Source organism: Pyrus communis, chromosome 2, assembly GCF_963583255.1.
Source record: "Pyrus communis chromosome 2, drPyrComm1.1, whole genome shotgun sequence".
NCBI classification, from domain to species: Eukaryota; Viridiplantae; Streptophyta; class Magnoliopsida; order Rosales; family Rosaceae; genus Pyrus; species Pyrus communis.
In genome coordinates this window covers 19,556,203-19,573,994 of record NC_084804.1, presented here as the reverse complement: position 1 = coordinate 19,573,994, position 17,792 = coordinate 19,556,203, and the positions used below count along the sequence as shown (strand labels likewise).

The 17,792-nt window shown below is 37.7% G+C and overlaps 1 protein-coding gene across 2 annotated transcripts; it reads right to left on the bottom strand.

Moving 5' to 3' along the window:
- Window positions 1-10,692: 10,692 nt before the first annotated feature.
- Window positions 10,693-16,528, bottom strand: LOC137725467 (phototropic-responsive NPH3 family protein NPY2-like). Of its 2 annotated transcripts, none has more exons than XM_068464156.1 (5): window positions 15,945-16,528; window positions 14,561-15,346; window positions 13,568-13,637; window positions 11,815-12,978; window positions 10,693-11,575 (listed from the first exon to the last, which is right to left on the bottom strand). In XM_068464156.1, the coding sequence occupies exons 2-5, from the start codon at window positions 14,620-14,622 to the stop codon at window positions 11,009-11,011; spliced, it is 1,863 nt and encodes a 620-aa protein (XP_068320257.1). In that variant the 5' UTR covers window positions 14,623-15,346; window positions 15,945-16,528; the 3' UTR covers window positions 10,693-11,008. The 2 variants fall into 2 exon arrangements, with proteins under 2 accessions (XP_068320257.1, XP_068320258.1); XM_068464157.1 differs by having other exon boundaries at window positions 15,957-16,528.
- Window positions 16,529-17,792: the final 1,264 nt, after the last annotated feature.

Here is a 17,792-nt window from a genome sequence, read left to right as displayed (position 1 = left end):
GAATACAACTAAGGGAAGTTAACAGCAACTTATTTTAAGCAAATATCTGCGTAATTTAGTAATATATCATGGATAACTGCTAGCCGCGACACACAGTATGTGACCTTTAACCTAATCTGTGATTTTTCTTCTTGTTTTTAACTGAAAATTTGTCACCTCAAAGAAACGAAATCCAGATGTGGAAAATGGGTTCCGGAGAAAGTTAATGTGAATGTGATGATGACGATCATTTCCAAGATTGTGGGGTGGCTTGTAAGAGTGACTTCAGGTTTTGAGCGGTTTCTTTTATGCAGGAGTGATTGACTTTTGCTGTCAATGGTTCCCTATCATTCTAGCTATTAATTTTTTAACAAATAATAGCGAAAATTATATATCCTTGAAATTCGTGTGTTAGAATTAGGGCTGATTTGAGATTGTAATAATTTTAAAAAGGAAAAATTAAATGACTTATTTTCTTAATCTTAGAACCAAAATATGATTTTTCGGACATGCACAGAACATGCATATGATATGCGCAACAATAGAATAGAAATTATATTTTTCCTATCCTTGTAATGACTTAATTGTCTTCGTATATAAATTGATTATTTCTTCCAACCCAGTCAGCATTTACATCTTTCTCTGAAAATCTCTCACCCAATTCCTATGTCAAAGAACCCTAACCACCAAATCGTGGGGAAATGGCGAAGTTGGGATTTCTTCCTCAAATCATCATCTTCTTCCCCAAATTTGAAATCTCATTCAAAACCCATATGGGTCCATCTAGTTGTATTTAGCAAAATCTCACTGTATTTTGTGAAATCCTTCCAAATCTGGAACCCCAAATTCGAAATCCCATTATATCCCTTCGTCTTCTTCTCCGTTGATTTCATCGGATTCGGGCTCGCCGTCGACATTTTGGGAAGAGGGAATGTCATTGGAAACGACAATTTCTTACAGAAAATGACTCATTTATAGGGCTCGTCATCTTCTTCTGTATGTTTAGTGAATGATTTAGGGAATGTCGTCGACTGTTTTTTATGCAATTTGTGTGCTTTTTTCATATCAGAACCTCTCTTTCTCTCTCTCTCCCGGTAATGTTATGTTAGTGCTTGACTGGAGAAATTGATCGATTTTTTTCTGATATTTCTTGCAATTTCTTAGATTTTTCTGAGATTTATTGCAATATCTGAGATTTTTATTCTTTTGGGTGTGTGGTTTTGGATGTATTAATGGATTTCACCTGAGAAATTGGGATTGTGTTTTGACATTACAAACAGATGAATGCTAAAAAGCTACTGTATGTATATGACATGCATATGACATACTCACAAATCTGAGTTCAACCCAAAAACCCAAAGCTCAAGCTCTCTCTCGACATCCCTCCCTTTTCCAATCAGAAAAGTGATGCAATGAGCTTAGAATTTTTAAAATTTATTTGTGGGTATTTAAGTAATTTCAATTTTATAGATGGTGTGCATGGCATGTGAATGGTCGCTTTGTCGTATTTTAGTTCCAAAATTAAGCAAATGAGTCATTTCTGTCAATTTCTCTTTAAAAGCAACTTATTATTAAAAAAAATCTAGAACATCAAATGTGTTTAGTAAAATTTAAAAATAAAAAAATAAAAAAAGTTTTTTTTTCTGAAAGCACTTTTTTTTTTTTTTTCCTAAAAGCCCTTTTTCAAAAAAAGTTTTACGAAACAATCAACAACTTTATTTTACAGCTATTTATTTGCACAGTACAACAGAAGCAGTTTTATTTTATTTTATTTAAAGTACAGTAATACCAAACTAGCCCCTAGTATTCTTCTAAAATAAAATACTTGCAACTTTGCATGATTTGCTAGGTTTTACCTGGAATAATGATTAAATAGGTCCTTCTTATTCCATCCATTGCGTTTTAGGTACCTTCCCCTCTCTTTAGTCTAGTTTTGAGTAGCGATATTACCTGGAAAGCACAAGATGCATATGAACCATCTTATTTCTAGCTCATTGTGAGGCTAAGTCCACTCTCTCTTCTTAGTATATAGATAATATTGTTTGTTCAAAAAATAAAAAATAATAAACACAAGAGGCATATAGTAAGTGAAAAATACATAAATGTATTATTTGGTGTCATGTAGCATTAAAAGCTATGGCCATTGGATGACCTGAATTCACAGGACTCCAAGAAAATCAATAATCTAATACTTGTAGCATTTAATACTACATATAGCATAGATGAATTTTCCAAAAATATGATGAAAAATCAACCATTATTTTAAATTTTAAAATTTATTTATGTAAAGTGTTTACCATTTTCATTTGTTCAATAGTACGTTAAAACTTAATTTGTAGAATACGTAAATTTTATGTCTTGTTAGAAAAAGTATGGAAATTGCGTGTATTAACTATTAAGTGTCATGAAGACGAGTGCATACACATGTATATTTAAGTGTATAGTAGAGTTAATCTTAAAAATGCATGTATTTTAGTGAATCTGTTTGGACCCAAATTTACATCATCGGCCCGTGTAATCAAGGCCGTTGAGTAAACATAACTCCCAATCGTTGGATGGAAAGTGAAGATAATTTTGTTATTGTTAAAGGATAATATTATGATTTTTATCATAATAATTATCTTTTAATATGAATTATCCTAGCATCTTTTTCAACCAGATAAATAGGGTGTGAATTATATCTTGAAGCAAGTGGTACAGTTTAAATTGAGTTGGGATGTGTGTGTACGTGTGGATTGGATATGTTGCAAGATGATATTAAAAATGATGGCTTTGGGTGATAACGAGACAAGCCTAGAAAAGCTAGGTTTTTTGGTGGTGGTATAATGATGACCTACGAAGCCTAGGTAGGCTAGGCTTTTCTTGTTTTTTTGCATGGTGATGGAAATATGAGTTTCTGCTGAAGGTTTTTTAATGAGATCAGAAGCCTAGGTGGGCAAGGTTTCTGATGTGGTGTGGTAAAACCTAGATAGGCTGTTGCTTATCTAACTGACGAGTTTGAAAAGTCAAGGAACAAAATCAATTTGAAGGATATGCTTCAGTTCCACAAATTAGGATTGCAGTAGGACTCTACAAAATTATTTGCCCGCACCACACAACATTTTCCTATAAATACAAGACTCGGTGCAACGAAAGAAGGACCTCCAATTCAACACACAACTGCCCTGCGCAAAACCTCTCAAACACCTTGAGATTTTTTATTTTCTTTTTCTCGCCGACACATCTTCAGTTTGGATAAACAACACTGTGAAGGTAACCGGCGAACACCTTCAGTTTGGATAAACAGCACTGTTGCCGTAGAATCAGCCGACCAAGGAGCACCTTCAGTTTGGATAAACAGCATTGTTGCCGTAGAATCAGCCGACCGAGGAGCACCTTCAGTTTGGATAAACAACACTGCGTCGAGGCTGATTGGTTACTTATCCAAGTCTCGGTCGAGAAGGGTTTTCGAATCCTTATTGGCATAGGTCATCTTATTAGCCTTCTCGGCGAAGTAAGGTGTTACGAGTTACGACATTCGGCGTATTGGACGCCGAGTGATTTTATGATTGGATACTCACAAGTGAGTTTCAGAGTTCAGCATTCTGACGGCCGAACCACATTCACCATCAAGACATACATTACCTTTGAATACTTGTATCCGTACAGTCTGGTGTCGATTCGACGTGCTTATACTCTCATGAATATAATCACTATGACCGAATCTGGCGTCGACGATTTGTGAACTTCGCAGAACTAGCAGCCTTGTCTTCAGGCTTGAGAATCCAAAGGTCGAGATTTGTTCCTTCCTTGGCTGCAGTTGCAATATAAAGAAGTCAGTAACGCGCTTAACGCAACACCAACAAATTTTACTCCTCGGCCGAGCACGAACGACGAGTTGGCACGCCCCGCATTCAACCGAATGACGTAGTTGGCTTATTAGTTACTCGACCTACATGCCACATAGGCTTGGTAGTTTTTAGGGCCAACAGAATCATTCATGGAAAATAAGTATTTTTTTTTCAAAAATACGTATATAAAACGTATTATACTCTAAGTTACTAAATTGTTAACAAATTATATACATATTAACTGTCTAGTATGTTAATTTTGTTTTATACTGAAAAAGAATAGAATGTATTTAATTGAAATTTTGAGGAATTTTAATGGATCTATAAATCCATGGATTTTGATGGAGTTTAATTGATTTGTAGAGAATTCAAGTAAAATTTTGATTCAATTCCCTCGAAATCTCGGTGAAAATGTGAGATTTGTGAATGCTAAAAATACACTACAAAATCTCTCAAAATCCCTAAATTCCTCAACTTTCTAATGTGGGAGCATTCAATTGGAATTTTGAGAGAGTTTCAGAGAATTTAATTTCATGGAATTTGAGAGAATCTGAGAGAGAGAGAGAGAGAGAGAAAAAATCAATTTCCATGGATTTTGAGTTAAGTTTCATAGAGTTCACATATGAATTGTGAGAGAATTCTTTACATGGGCTTAGAGAATTTGAAAGAGTCTGTTCATGGATTTCAAAAGATTTGTTTGAATTTCCATGAAATCATAGTGATTATTTTATTTCAAGAAAAACCAAATTGATTGGTACAATTGGGTTGTCCCAAAGGCAAAAGGAAGAAGCAAAATAATAACCCAACCACAGCACATGAATACGCATCAAACTTCTGCTTACAAAATACATTTTAACTGGGGTTATCACCAATCACAAATGTTGGTGCCACTGCTAGCCTTGAATGTGATCGCATGATAAACGAACTAACTACTGCAAACATTGCTTACAGTCTTGACAAAAAGTAACAAATTAACTGACATGTAAGAAATAGAGAACAACCTGCAAATTTTGCTCAACTCAATCAATAAAATTACTAGCCGAATGGATTTTTACCAAACAGTTCTTTTGAACAAGAAAAAGAAACATTTTTCAAACTCAACATATGCCAATGATCCTCAAGCCTTTTATTCTACCACCATCCTAAAATCCGAGAGATCAAGAATAGAAATTATAAAAAACCCCGTAAAATCAAATAATCCCCTCTATTTCTCATCTTTGAATCCTATCATTCACAGCATTGTCCACATATTTGTAGCTATACCAGCTCTCCATGCATTAGCAATCTGTCGTTTGTTTCTCTTGAGTGTGATTACCTGGTTCATCATCATTTTCTTCATCTTCAGATTTATCGTCTTCTGATTCAATTGAAAATTCATCAGAACGACACTCCTTGCGAAGAAGGTTGTGCAACCCTGCACAAGCTAACATGAACTCTGCTTGTGTTTTAATTGGAAATGGAGGTGTTGACTTAAAAATTGTGAATTGAAATTTAAATTGTTCAAGTACAAAATAAAATCGAGGTACTAACATAATAAAATTGTTAAAATACAAAATCTATAAAAGTGAAAGATCATTATGTAAATAATATATTCTATAAGAAAAATAACTCATCCTAAGGAAGCCTTTCCATACTTCATCACTAACCATGAACTTCTTTGTGACGGGGTCCTCTGTGCTATCTACTCATCATTCTTGCAACGAGGATATGATCAGGTGAGCTGATAAAAGAGAATAGGGGATGGTGGTTTGCTTTTCAAACGTAGGTTTTCAACAAAATCACCCAACCAAATCGAAAACTATGCCTAAAAAGCTGACATATTGATTGATATCGACCCCTCAACATTTTCATATGGTTCTTAATTAACATGATCTTGAGTTTTTTGACGCCCAAGTTTTTCATTGAGCATGGGAACAAAATTTGGCTCTATAGTCTGCTTGCTTATTAGCATCACGCCATCCATTTTTTACGGCCTGAACAAGTAGTTGCAACAATATATGTTGCTCTCTTCCACGGACATTGATTATAGTTTCATTTTTTCTTTTCTTGTTGTGAATCTCCCATTTATAATATTAGATTATACATTATAATTATCTTATTAGTCATACATCTTCTATACAACGAATCAATGCACACAATAAAGACAAATTGAACAAAAGAAATTGAATAACAGACCAGTCAAGTCTCACCCTAGTTACTTTGACATTTTGATCGAATGCTAAAATCTCACCCTTATTTGACATAAAATCAACGGATGCTAAAAGCATGATAAACAAACACATAATGAACGTCACAGTTAGGTCACTTTTCCTTGCAAATGGAAACAAAAAAATTAGGCCAAGTTTTAAAAGACTTCTTCATAAAAGAGAAGGCAATGAAACAAATAATGGAGCGATACTGGAATACGAGACTAAAGGGACATGGCAGGCAATGAACAATGGACCCCAAAACCATTTTTGTGGATTCCAGTTGATCTTTTGACAATCAAAAGCACAAAATATTTCAACAAAACACCAAATCATAAACCCACACGCATATTCAACAATAGGGTTTCAAATCCTAATAAACCCTAACCCTAGAACAAGATTGTATCCAAACAAGAAAAATCATGAGAAAACATGTACAAGGTAAAAAGTTTTACCTTCAAGCTACTCCGTTTTTGGAGGAGAAGGTGCCGTCTCTGGAGAGGAGAGAGTAACATACAAAGTTGCTCAAAATTTAATTCTCACCTTGAAATCCTCCAAAATCCACCAATTCACAAATTTCTTCAATTTCAATTCGTTTTCCAATACACCTAAATTTTTAGAAACTTTCAAAAAGTCACGATTGAATACACCTAGATTTGTAGGATTTTTTTTTTTTTAAATAACCGATATTGTCTACACTATGGGGAAGGGGATAGGTCTCATAATGGGCTAGCAATATTGTGCTTCAAATTTGCGTTTGGCTATAATCAGACCTAAGACCTCTCACTTACAAATGAAGAGGAATATCACTAGACCGTAGTACTAAGTGGTAGATTTATAGAAATTTTTAAAAAGTCTCTAGAAATCTCAATTGAATACACCTATATTTCTAGAGACTTAAAAGTGTTTAGAATTCTCAATTGAATACACCTAAACTTTTATGAAGCCTTTTAAATTCCGAATTGAATACACCTGAAAGTATTAGTTCCCTAAATGACACACCTCTGCCAGCATGCCTTGATTTCGGTCGGGGAATTGTCACATCTTGGCCCGGGCCCCCACCACAACCCGGGCTCGACTTTACCGTAGTACGATATTGTCCACTTTGGGCCCCGACCACGTCCTCACGGTTTTGTTTTTGGGAACTCACACGACAACTTCCGAGTGGGTCACCCATCATGGGATTGCTCTCGCGCTACTCGCTTAACTTTGGAGTTCCTATGGAACTCGAAGCCAGTGAGCTCCCAAAAGGCCTTGTGCTAGGTAGAGATGAGAATATACATATAAGGCTTACAGGATCTACTCCCCTAGGTGATGTGGGATGTCACAATCCACCCCCCTTAGGGGCCCGATGTCCTCGTCGGCACACCACAACCAGGGTTAGGCTCTAACACCAAATTGTCACAACCTGACCTGGGCCCCCACCACAACCCGGGCTCGACTTCACCGTAGCACGATATTGTCCGCTTTAGGCCCCGACCACGCCCTCACGATTTTGTTTCTGGGAACTCACACGAGAACTTCTCAGTGGGTCACCCATCATGGGATTGCTCTCGCGTGCTACTCGCTTAACTTTGGAGTTCCTACAAAACTCAAAGCCAGTAAACTCTCAAAATGCCTCGTGCTAGGTAGAGATGAGAATGTACATATAAGGCTTACAGGATCCACTCCCCTGAGCGATGTGGGATGTCACACTAAAACTCTCTCAGTATCCCGATTGAATACACCCCTCTCAAATTCTTTAAAACAAATTCCTAATTGAATACATCTAGATTGTCATAAACTTCTTTCAAATCCTAATTAAATACACCTGAATTTCTAAGAATTTTAATAATCTATCTTAAAATCTTGATTGAACATAGGTTGAATTTCAAAGAATCATTTAAAATCCTAATTAAATGCCCCTATACTCATTAAAATAAAAAATAAAAAATAAAAATAAAAAAACTAAAATCCTTCAAAATCTAATGGACGCCCTTAAAAATGAGAAATGTTAAAGCTTTTTCTCGTCCTAGCTAGCCTAGGTAATCAAGTATCTCCATGCATGAAAGTAAGATAAAGGTTTCTCGACTCAAACGGAGATTGGCCGTCATTAACAATTTACATGAAAATAAGCAAAATGTATTTCTTAGGAAGATGCACGGTAACTATACTGCATATATTATACATTAAATATAATGAATCTTATGGATTAAGGGCATGTTTGCTTGAAAGGAATGAAATTGTAAGAAATAGTTATCATTCTTATTTATGCGTTTACTAAGATCTTGAAAATGTGTACTAAAAAAGACCTATAAAGTCAATAAATAAGTGGATCCCATATTGATTATGGTATGACATACTCGAAATGTCAAGGTATGGTGTCGGAACTAAATTCAAGCACCGCTACATGTGGTGGAAGATATACAAATTTGTTTACCTGTATAACAAACAATCGTAAACAGCCAAAGATGGGGGGAGGTGTGTTGGATGACTGTTTTCATACCAATCAAGAATGAGACCTTTTAGGTTAAGGAATCTGCATGAAACCGAGATAATCCGAAGGAGATCTAGAGAGTAAATATTGTATCCTCTTAGTAGTGTGATTACTTGTGACGCACGTCAATCCCGATAAACATCTTCGGGTCTCCTTCTTTGTCTTTACCAAAACTCCCAAATCTTTTACTCAGGAAAAAGTTTAGATACTTTTATGGATTACTTGCTTCTTCAACCTTTGTCTCTTCGATTCATTAATCTCTCTCAATATGAGCCCCCGATGGCCAGAGTACGCAGCAAGGAAGAAGGAGAAACCTTAGCTCACAGTTGCCAGCATTTTCTGATTGATGCACCATTGGGTGGGAAGCTAGCCACAACGTCCAAAGTGCCTTGCCTACTCCTTCTAACCCTGAACGTCCATGTACCAGGATTCACCCTTGTTACTTGGATTTGGGGCTAAAATTTCCTCTTTTCCCCTTTTCTGAAACAAGTCTTGAATTGCTACATGGTTGGCATCTGCAACCTTACGCATGCATCCTTTTGCATTATCACCTGCTTCAAACTCTTGAACAAGTGGTATGGAGCAGACCTCGGTATCCAGGAATTTCGTATGCTTTACACCATGTGGAAGAGTGTCAATCCTCATTCGTTCTTTCAATCTCGGGTAAGTGTTAGATGGCCTGCCTACATCTCTGACTTGCCTCGCCATGACAAATACTGGTACAAAGATGTCTTGGTTGTCGAAGGTGAATGGGAAGGTGACATTTTTGGGCCCCGAGTTTGAAATATTTCCTCCGTCTGTCTTCGATGTAATAGTGATTTAGAAGGTATTGTCAGTGCCATCCTCAGCTGATTAACAAGGCTTTAAGGTCATTCCAGTTGATCATCATAACTGGAAGTGGCTTATTGCTCCAGAAAGACTCAGAGAGCATGAAAGGGATGTCATGTAGACCACTGCTCCAACCACCCATATTTCGGATTTAGCATTGGCTGATGCAAGGGCAGCCGAGGATGGGAGAGACATGGTGAAGACTCCAGAAGTCCTTAAAACCGAGAAAAAGCTTAAGGTAACGCTGAGCCTCCCAAGAAAAAGCTTAACATTGTGGGGAGTTCTGGCGTTTCTCAGAGGTAAATTGATAAAGTGCTTGAGATCCAGGATCCACCCCTTTCGGGCTAGGATTGATTGATGCAGAGTAGTAGCAGGTGTCAATTATCAGTGAGGAAAAGGAAAGAAGACTTTATTTAGGTGATGGCGAGGGCTTTGTCGAGGCCCCTGGAATCCAGGTTCCTTTGGCCGTTGAGCAAGAGCAGCAACCGAGTGATCCTGCCCCTACTCCTGATCAAGGGTTAGTATCTGAACAACCTCATGCTCCTATTTCTGGGGGCAAACCAATAACAAGTGGCTGCGTCGGACTTGGTCCATCATTTGCCGGAGCGTCAAGTTCTTCTGATGCGGTCGCTAGAGAAGCTCCCTCTCTAGTGGTAATCAAGCTTGTCTACGACTGTGAGGTGCTTCCCTTGAATGTGAGCGGTCTTCACAACGTGAAGCATGCTCGTTTGACTATTATTTTGAGGAGGTAGCTTTAGAGTTTGGCCATTAGGTGAGAAATTGTTACCATAGCCGATACACGGTGAGTTCTTTTCTGTTCAATACTTAACGTTTCGTTTAGATTACCATCTTGTTTTTCACAAATACACTCAATCAGGCAAATGCTTGGACGGAGGCTGAACTCCAGAGCCAGACGGTGAAGATTTATAAGGTGGAAGCGACTTATAAGAATGAGCTTGGCAACAAAACTAAGATAGAGAGGCAGCTGCAAGGAAAAAAGTGCGGAGCTGGAAAAGCTTTTGGGCAAAGAGCAAGAGGCACCGTGAGGAGAGCGGATGTTGGCAGCGGAAGGGGAACTGCGCGGTGAGGAGAGCGGATGCTGGCAGCGGAACAGAGCACATGGCAAATTTTGTAATTAGTTTCTAATCTTGTAGTTTTAACATAATGCAAGATAGCAGTGGCAAGAGTGTTTTATTGCACATCTGCAATGAATGCAAACACGATTGATTAATCTAATCCGACGAGAGAAAAATGACGACTTTTAATTAATCTAACTCTACCAAAAAAGCGTGGACTCATCAATCAAACGGATTTTGATTAAATGTAACTGTGCCGGTGACCGCGTCAATCGAACAGCTACAATTGTGCTACAAACTGCGTTAGCGTCACATTGTCGAAAGAATCGTAAACCCTAGATATTGATAGAGAAATGTTTTTCTTGCAAGACAAGTCATATACCATGCAAAAATATCTAACAAAAGATTTGACAATTGGATCACCACTGCAGTTAAATTCTTTAGCTAAATCTCTCGTTTTCTCACAGCCAGTGAATTTTTCTGCAAGTACAACAAAAACCCTTCTTCCAAACTATATGTACTCCACTTTTGCTCAGGTAATACACAACCAGTTTTTCTTTTTAGTTGCTAAGATCATAAAAGATCAGGAGAAACCCGAAAATTCCCAACCTATTTGCGTGTCAATTAGTTCTACTAAGAAACCGAATGCCTCCTATTTCTGGAAGGTGTGGATTTCGCCTCTTCAGGATTAGCAGAACCAAGACTCTCGGATGAATCGGAGCCACTGTTCTCACCTTGTACCCCTTTGCTTGACCAAAGCTTTGCAAAAATCTTCTTCGACCTGAGCAACCCTCTCATTTTACTTACTGCCGCCTTGTCAACACTGCTTTTGCCGTCTCCATTCCTGTTGCACGCTCCCACACCGCTGCTCAACCTTAAGGAAGCTAGCTCTCCCCTTAGGGCCCTAAGCTCCTCAGCTGACGCTACTGCATCCCAATCCTCCTCCGTGTTGGTTGTTGCAGATCTTGAGCTCCCATGGGACCCACTGTTTAAATCCTTCATTCCTTTAGGTAGGTCTGGAGTGCTGCTGCCTGATGAAGCAGCAGCCCTGACTTGCTCAAAAAAGAGTACCTGCACAACTACACGCAACGGGAGTCTCTCATTTTGCACCGCATGCTTGCACGCATCAACTGACAGCTTTTTGCAGTCCATCAGCTTGCATATCCTCTTCCTCTCACTCTTGCTGATCCCTGGGTGCTCCTGCAACAAAGATGGCCAAAGTGTGAAACGCATATCCCCACCAACACTAACAAGATACAACACAGACGCACTGTGGAAAACAGAAATTTTATGGCATGAACATATTCCAGCATCGACTAAAATACAACAGAACAGAAAATTGGAAGCCACTTGTTTGCACTGTAACATGAAAAACTTGCATGACATCATAAAAGGCCCCAACTTTTTGTCAATCAAATAAAATGTACAATAGCCCTTACCTTAAGGTACATGTCAATGGCTCGGTAAAGTCCGTCATGAGAAGGTAGGGAGAAACCTCTCACCATCTCCGCAAGATCAACAAACTTCGACAAGGGGAGGTTGGGATCCTTAGATATTTCAGCAAGATACCCATCTATCAGTTTTGCCACCATCAGCTTGGAAGCATCCAACAAAATTCCTGGCCTTCTCACTTCCTGAAGTTGATTGCCCTCTTCTAATGATTCAATCTCTGGACTTTGACCTTGCCTTAGAAACTCTTCTACTATTTTTTGGACTACAGTAACATCATAAACTATTGGTTCTCCTTCCGCTGCTCGTATCAAAAGATCATTTACAGAAGCCTCCTCCAGTTGCTGCCCTATTCTCCTTACCAGCTCTCCCTTAGTCGTGTCTCTAGAATCCACAAATATAGCTGCTTTCAACATTTTGAGCAAGAAACTACAAGAGACAGTGCCTTTCTCTTCAGGCAACAGCCAGACAATTGCATCCACTGCTGATTGATGCTTTGTCATATCTCCACCCTGGATCATACCTTTGCTGAAACCTGGCAGCCTTCTGTATGCATAAGCTTTCAAGGCCTCTCCTATTACTTCACCAGATAGTACCCCTTTGGTTTTAATATTGGCTAGAACACGCTTGTATAAATCAATCTCAAGCTCACACAATTCTTCAACCCACCAGTCTTTTGGAACTGGACGATTTCTTACACCATTCCCATTTTCCTCTTGGATCTTCTTCCGATTATAGGTATAGGACCAGTCAACTTTTGAAATATCCATGCAGGCCTTAGTAGTGATAGAGTCAATGCCATGGCTGACCAACTTCAGTTCCTCAGATATTGGTAAAAGAGACTTCGTAGTCTGAAGAACAATGATGGAATCCTTCCAGCTCCGGAAAATGCTAGAGCTAAGGAAGACATCAATCTTGTAAATGAGATTTCCTTTCTCGATAGACTCATGCATCCCCAGATACTCAGCAGCACAGCGAGACATAACAACATTGTAAGCATTGAGGGTGACAGTCATGCCATAACAAAACTTCGCACATATCTCAAAGGCAGCAGGGCCACCAGGAATGTCAGAAATGTAAATTTCACCAGTGTTTGATTCATTAGAGTTTGCAACCAACTTCTGTAAGCGGGCACTCTTTGATAGAAGAGGAAACTGCATAAAACATTATTACTTCGATCAGTATCACAAAACATGTATCTGTAGATATACAGCAGATTTTCACATAAAATTTGAAAATGAAAAGAGTTGTCTTGAGAATCGAGATAAGTTTGCCAAGACTCTAGCATCTATTGAATTTAAAAGCTATATCTATAAGGATCAGCATCTATATTTATCAATGCTATGTTGGTCTCTGGAAAATCATAATAATTCCTCAAGTGATAACGGATTTGTCGAGTATCAACAAAGTGGTCCTTAATTAATGTTAACTAGTCATATCCCGTAAATGTTCAGTTTATTTATATGAAACAAGTTGAGCACATGCAAATTACTTATAAGCATTACACCTCTTTTATCAATATCAATATCATTATAGCTAAACGTATCTGGATTTGTTCTGGTTGCTTTAAAACATGAGTACTATAAAAAATTCTCAACTATAGATCCCTCCACTTGACAATGCAACATGAAAAGTAACTGGGGACCCCTTTATTTCACCAATAAATGAAAAATACAAGAGGAAACAGTTATTGGCAATCCTGATACAAGATACCATACACAGAAAAATGGACCAGATGATTACCTTATGTACGTAAAACTTTGAATCTCCAACATTAACAATGATGTCTGTTGCCAAATCAGTTGCGACATACCTTGCATATAAGAATATTTTTGTAGTGTTAGTAAGGACTCTGAATATAAAAGAGTACTAATAAGAAGACCTGCACACTAACACATTAAGAGCTCGCAATGAGCAATTGGAAATCAACCCTTTTTTTTCTTTTTGAAAATCCCTCATTCAAAAGACTGATAGGCTATGGTGCAGTGACCTCATTATACAAAAAATACAACTCATACCCTGCATCCGTCTTTCTTTTATCATAACATCGCTTTAGCAAGAGATTTAATTTGATTAGTATTTCTACATTTTGTTTACATTAGACACAACTTTGTCATTTCTGACAATATTATCCTGGTTTAGTATAACTTATTAGCTCACAGCCTCTTGCATCCTTAAATTAACGAACAATAGTTTATGTACATGTGAATAACAAATGATGTGTGGTGATCTACTTATAAGAGCTGCAATAGCACCAATAAATACTAGATTGACAACAGCTCAGATTTGATAATGTCAATGATTCAGAGATTCCAAAAGAATTGATCATAAAGCAAGTGACACACCGAGAGATTCAATAAACGTTTTCTTGAGGCGGGCGCGTTTTGTGAACCAAAAAAGAAAAAAAAATAAGTGTCAGCAAGTTTGATACCAAGTCATAGAACAAGAATAATTTTAATCAAGAGTGTCGGGAAATGACGAGAATCGAAAAAAGGAAAAACTTATAGCCCAATTTTAAAAACCAAGATTGTTACTAAAAATTTCCATGAGAAGAAATACCCAAAATTTTCTAATTAACAGAAAACCATTTAAAAGGTATGCAAAGGAATCATACTTTGAGGTTTATGCAATCGGAAGTACTATGCATGAAACACAATAGCGAAAAACATGATTCAAATTAATAACTGAGGTAAGAGGTAGAACACAGTTTACAAAGAAGGGGATACAAGATCTCACCTAACATTATTTCCATCAGTTTGAAAAGAATCTGGCTTTGATCCAAGTTTCATAAACTTCATCTTGACAACCCAACGGTCTGCTCCTCTACTTCCTTGAAACAAAACTACCCCACTACTCAACCTGTCACTGCTTGATCAAATACTTCACACCAAGACCACCACACAAACCCAATAAGAATGCATCTCTATCGAGGAAGAGTTGCTCGAAATGGAAAGGAAGACTCGAGAAGTGGGGACCAGAGAATCCAACTTCCTGAGCTCCAAGAGAGAAAAGAAGGATCTCAAAGAGAGGGGGGAGGTTATATCTATGAAAGGCGGGGTATGACCGAATCTTGACAGGGACCAAGGCAGTCTAAGAGAGAGAAAGATAGGGAAAGGGAAGATGGGGTTTGTGCAATTATTTAAGAAAAGGTTCTCTTGGATGGCAAGAGAGCCAAAGAAGAGGGTGTTTCCTTGGTCGGCGGCAAAGCCCACGGAGTCCGGGCGCACCAAGTCAGCCGAGGGGACATAACCAACAGACTCTTAAACACTAAACAATTATCATACACCAGAGACACTCACAAGCACAAATCTGACTCCACCACACTCCCCCACTATTTCTTAATCTTTCTCTTCTGATTACTCTGTTTCTTTGTTTTCCTTTTTTAAAAGCTAATTAAAGATTCATGCCACCAAGACCTCTTTGGACGCCTTTAAAGCTTCAAGTTCCAAACCCAACATGTACACATCAACAACACCTATTTTCTAGATTATTTTTTTACCCTTCAAGTTTGAAAACCTGCAACTGAAAACAGCATCTTGGTATCAGTTGAAGAAACCACCAAAACGGTAGACAAGAAGCATCTCTTTTTATTTGGGCAAAGCATGGGAATAAATGAGCAAAAGATCACACACAAATTATAAAGTTGTTATAGTAATGGACAACCAAACATCAACTTACCAGCAAAAATAAAATTATTACAAAATTGGGCTCAAATCTGAGGAATATACCAGAATATTATCATGGAAAATCTAGTTAAATAACGAGGCAAAAGATCATATATCATGCTGCTAAAGTACAAAGCTTTAAAACCCCACATGAAGAAATAAGCAAAGAATCTCAAGGGGCATAAAGAAATAGGGAAATAATCAAAACGAAAGACCCCCCAAAATCCACTCTCCGTGTAAAACCCCACAAAAACCATGACCCCATTTCATCAAATCTACAGAGCTATACAAAAACTACCAACAAATATCACCCACTTGCAATTTGAAAACAGAAAAAAACCCAGTTCATGTTTGAGTGCAATCAGCCAACACCAAGCCTAAAAACCCCAAAAGAAGAACTAGAACCACAGAAAGTGGAGAGAGAGAGAGAGAGAGAGAGAGAGAGAGGGACTCACCCAAAATCTTACGCCATCTATTCAAGTTTTTTGCTTGAGGAATCAGGAGGAGTTTTCAGCGCTCAGAGGAACAGTGACAAGAGACCAAGGGGCGAGGCTTTTGTATGCTGCTGCTGCCCAAGCATTCAATTCTTGAGAACCAAACCCACCACCAAACAAACTTCCACGCAAGTCAGGAAAACAAGAACCAAAAGGGCAACAAAAAAAAAAAAAAAACACGAAACTCAAAAGCACCCAGCTGTTTAGTACTACTGAGTTCCAAAATCTAAAGTTTCCCCGTCTCCCAAAATACTGAAATAAAACTACCCAAGTGCGAAAAAAGCAAACTTGATAATACCAAATGCATGATTCAGTCCTCAGAAATACTACCACTTTTCCCTTTAGCACGCAGAAAATGTTTTTCCTTTTCCCGTTCTTTTCAGTTTTGCCCTACTTTAATTTTGGTGAGAAAAAAAAGTAGAGAGAGATTCATTGAGTTTTTGGGGGGTTGCATAATTAACACACTCACTCACCTCGCTCGCTCACTCACCACCTTGCACAGTAAAGCACGCCAAAACTGACAACTCTCTCTGCTTTTTTTGCTGCCCCCATAACGCGGACTCCTCTTTATTAAATGACCCTTGCGCCCTAAAACTAATCCCGCAAAGGCCATAACTTGCATAGTGGATGTGTGTGGTCTATCATGGTGTATCCGTACCATACGATTTTCTTTATGTGTTCATGTCTATATCATACAATTTCTTTTGTTTATCATGCGTTCGTGTTCATGGTGAATGTGATGGTGATTGCATTAGAAATCCAATGGTCATGTTCTAAAGGTGGCTTGTTACATGTCACTATTTAATTTGGCTAAACTTTATGTTGCTAGACAACTAAAAATGCATGTCTTTTAATTAAATGGAAATAAATTTTCACACTTTACCAAAAAAATACGGAATGACATTCTAGAATTCATACCGCTGACTCCACTTAATTAATAGGAAAAGATTTTGTTGTTGTACCAAAAAAATGAGAATGGATTATACTTATCTTGCTAATTGGAAATTAATTATACACTTAGCTTGTTATTGAAGTTCTCAAATCCAAAGGGGTGCATTGCACATACAAGTTAAGTAAATGACAAGTTTGTCCTGCAATGCGAACAATATCAAAGTTTTGGAAAACTGGTGTGGTGTGAGCTAAAGAGCCTCTAATGGATTGGTGAATGAAAGCTTAAGAAGAAATATGAGTTCCAGAGAACTTATGTATGATTTATAGGTTATTTGTATGTACCTTTAATAATGATTGGGTTTGGTTTCTTATTTTGTTTTTAGTTAATTCGTCGAATTCGGCACAATTATTCAAAATTTTAGTGAAAGACTAGATTTATTATCTCATGTTTGCTTTTCATGAAAAAATACCAAATTGGAAGTGAAGTGCTTCTTCAAACAATCAGGAGTTGGATCAACTATTTAATTAAATTAAATAAAGGGTGGTGGTATTCGCAAATCCTTTATTATATTTCACACTCCTCTGTTAATTTTTCTCATTTAGTCTTTTTCAATTCATTCGATCTAATGGTCAGAACTTAAGATGATGTGTGGAAGTTAAAAAGAGATATGGGGATAGCACTACGCTAAATGAAATTGAGCATGTTTCCCATCTCTTCTCGAGAAACAAGTAGGCTATGCAAAATTGTGCTCAAATCCATATGCAACAATTCCGCCTAGATCTCTTCTTTAGTTGGGAGAAAAATCCGAACAAATCGAATTTCTTCAAGAACATATCGAGAGAGAATTTGTGAGACCATGTGTGATCGTTGAATCGGTTTTTAGCAATGTACGACAAATTTCATGTCATTGTTCAACA

Excerpts from the sequence above, each read along its gene's own strand:
- LOC137725467 (XM_068464156.1), bottom strand. The coding sequence starts at position 14,622 with ATGAAGTTTATGAAACTTGGATCAAAGCCAGATTCTTTTCAAACTGAT. Across the intron at positions 13,638-14,560 it reads ACTGATGGAAATAATGTTAG|GTATGTCGCAACTGATTTGG; the intron begins GTGAGATCTTGT and ends CTTATATGCAAG. Across the intron at positions 12,979-13,567 it reads CAAAGTTTTACGTACATAAG|TTTCCTCTTCTATCAAAGAG; the intron begins GTAATCATCTGG and ends TGTTTTATGCAG.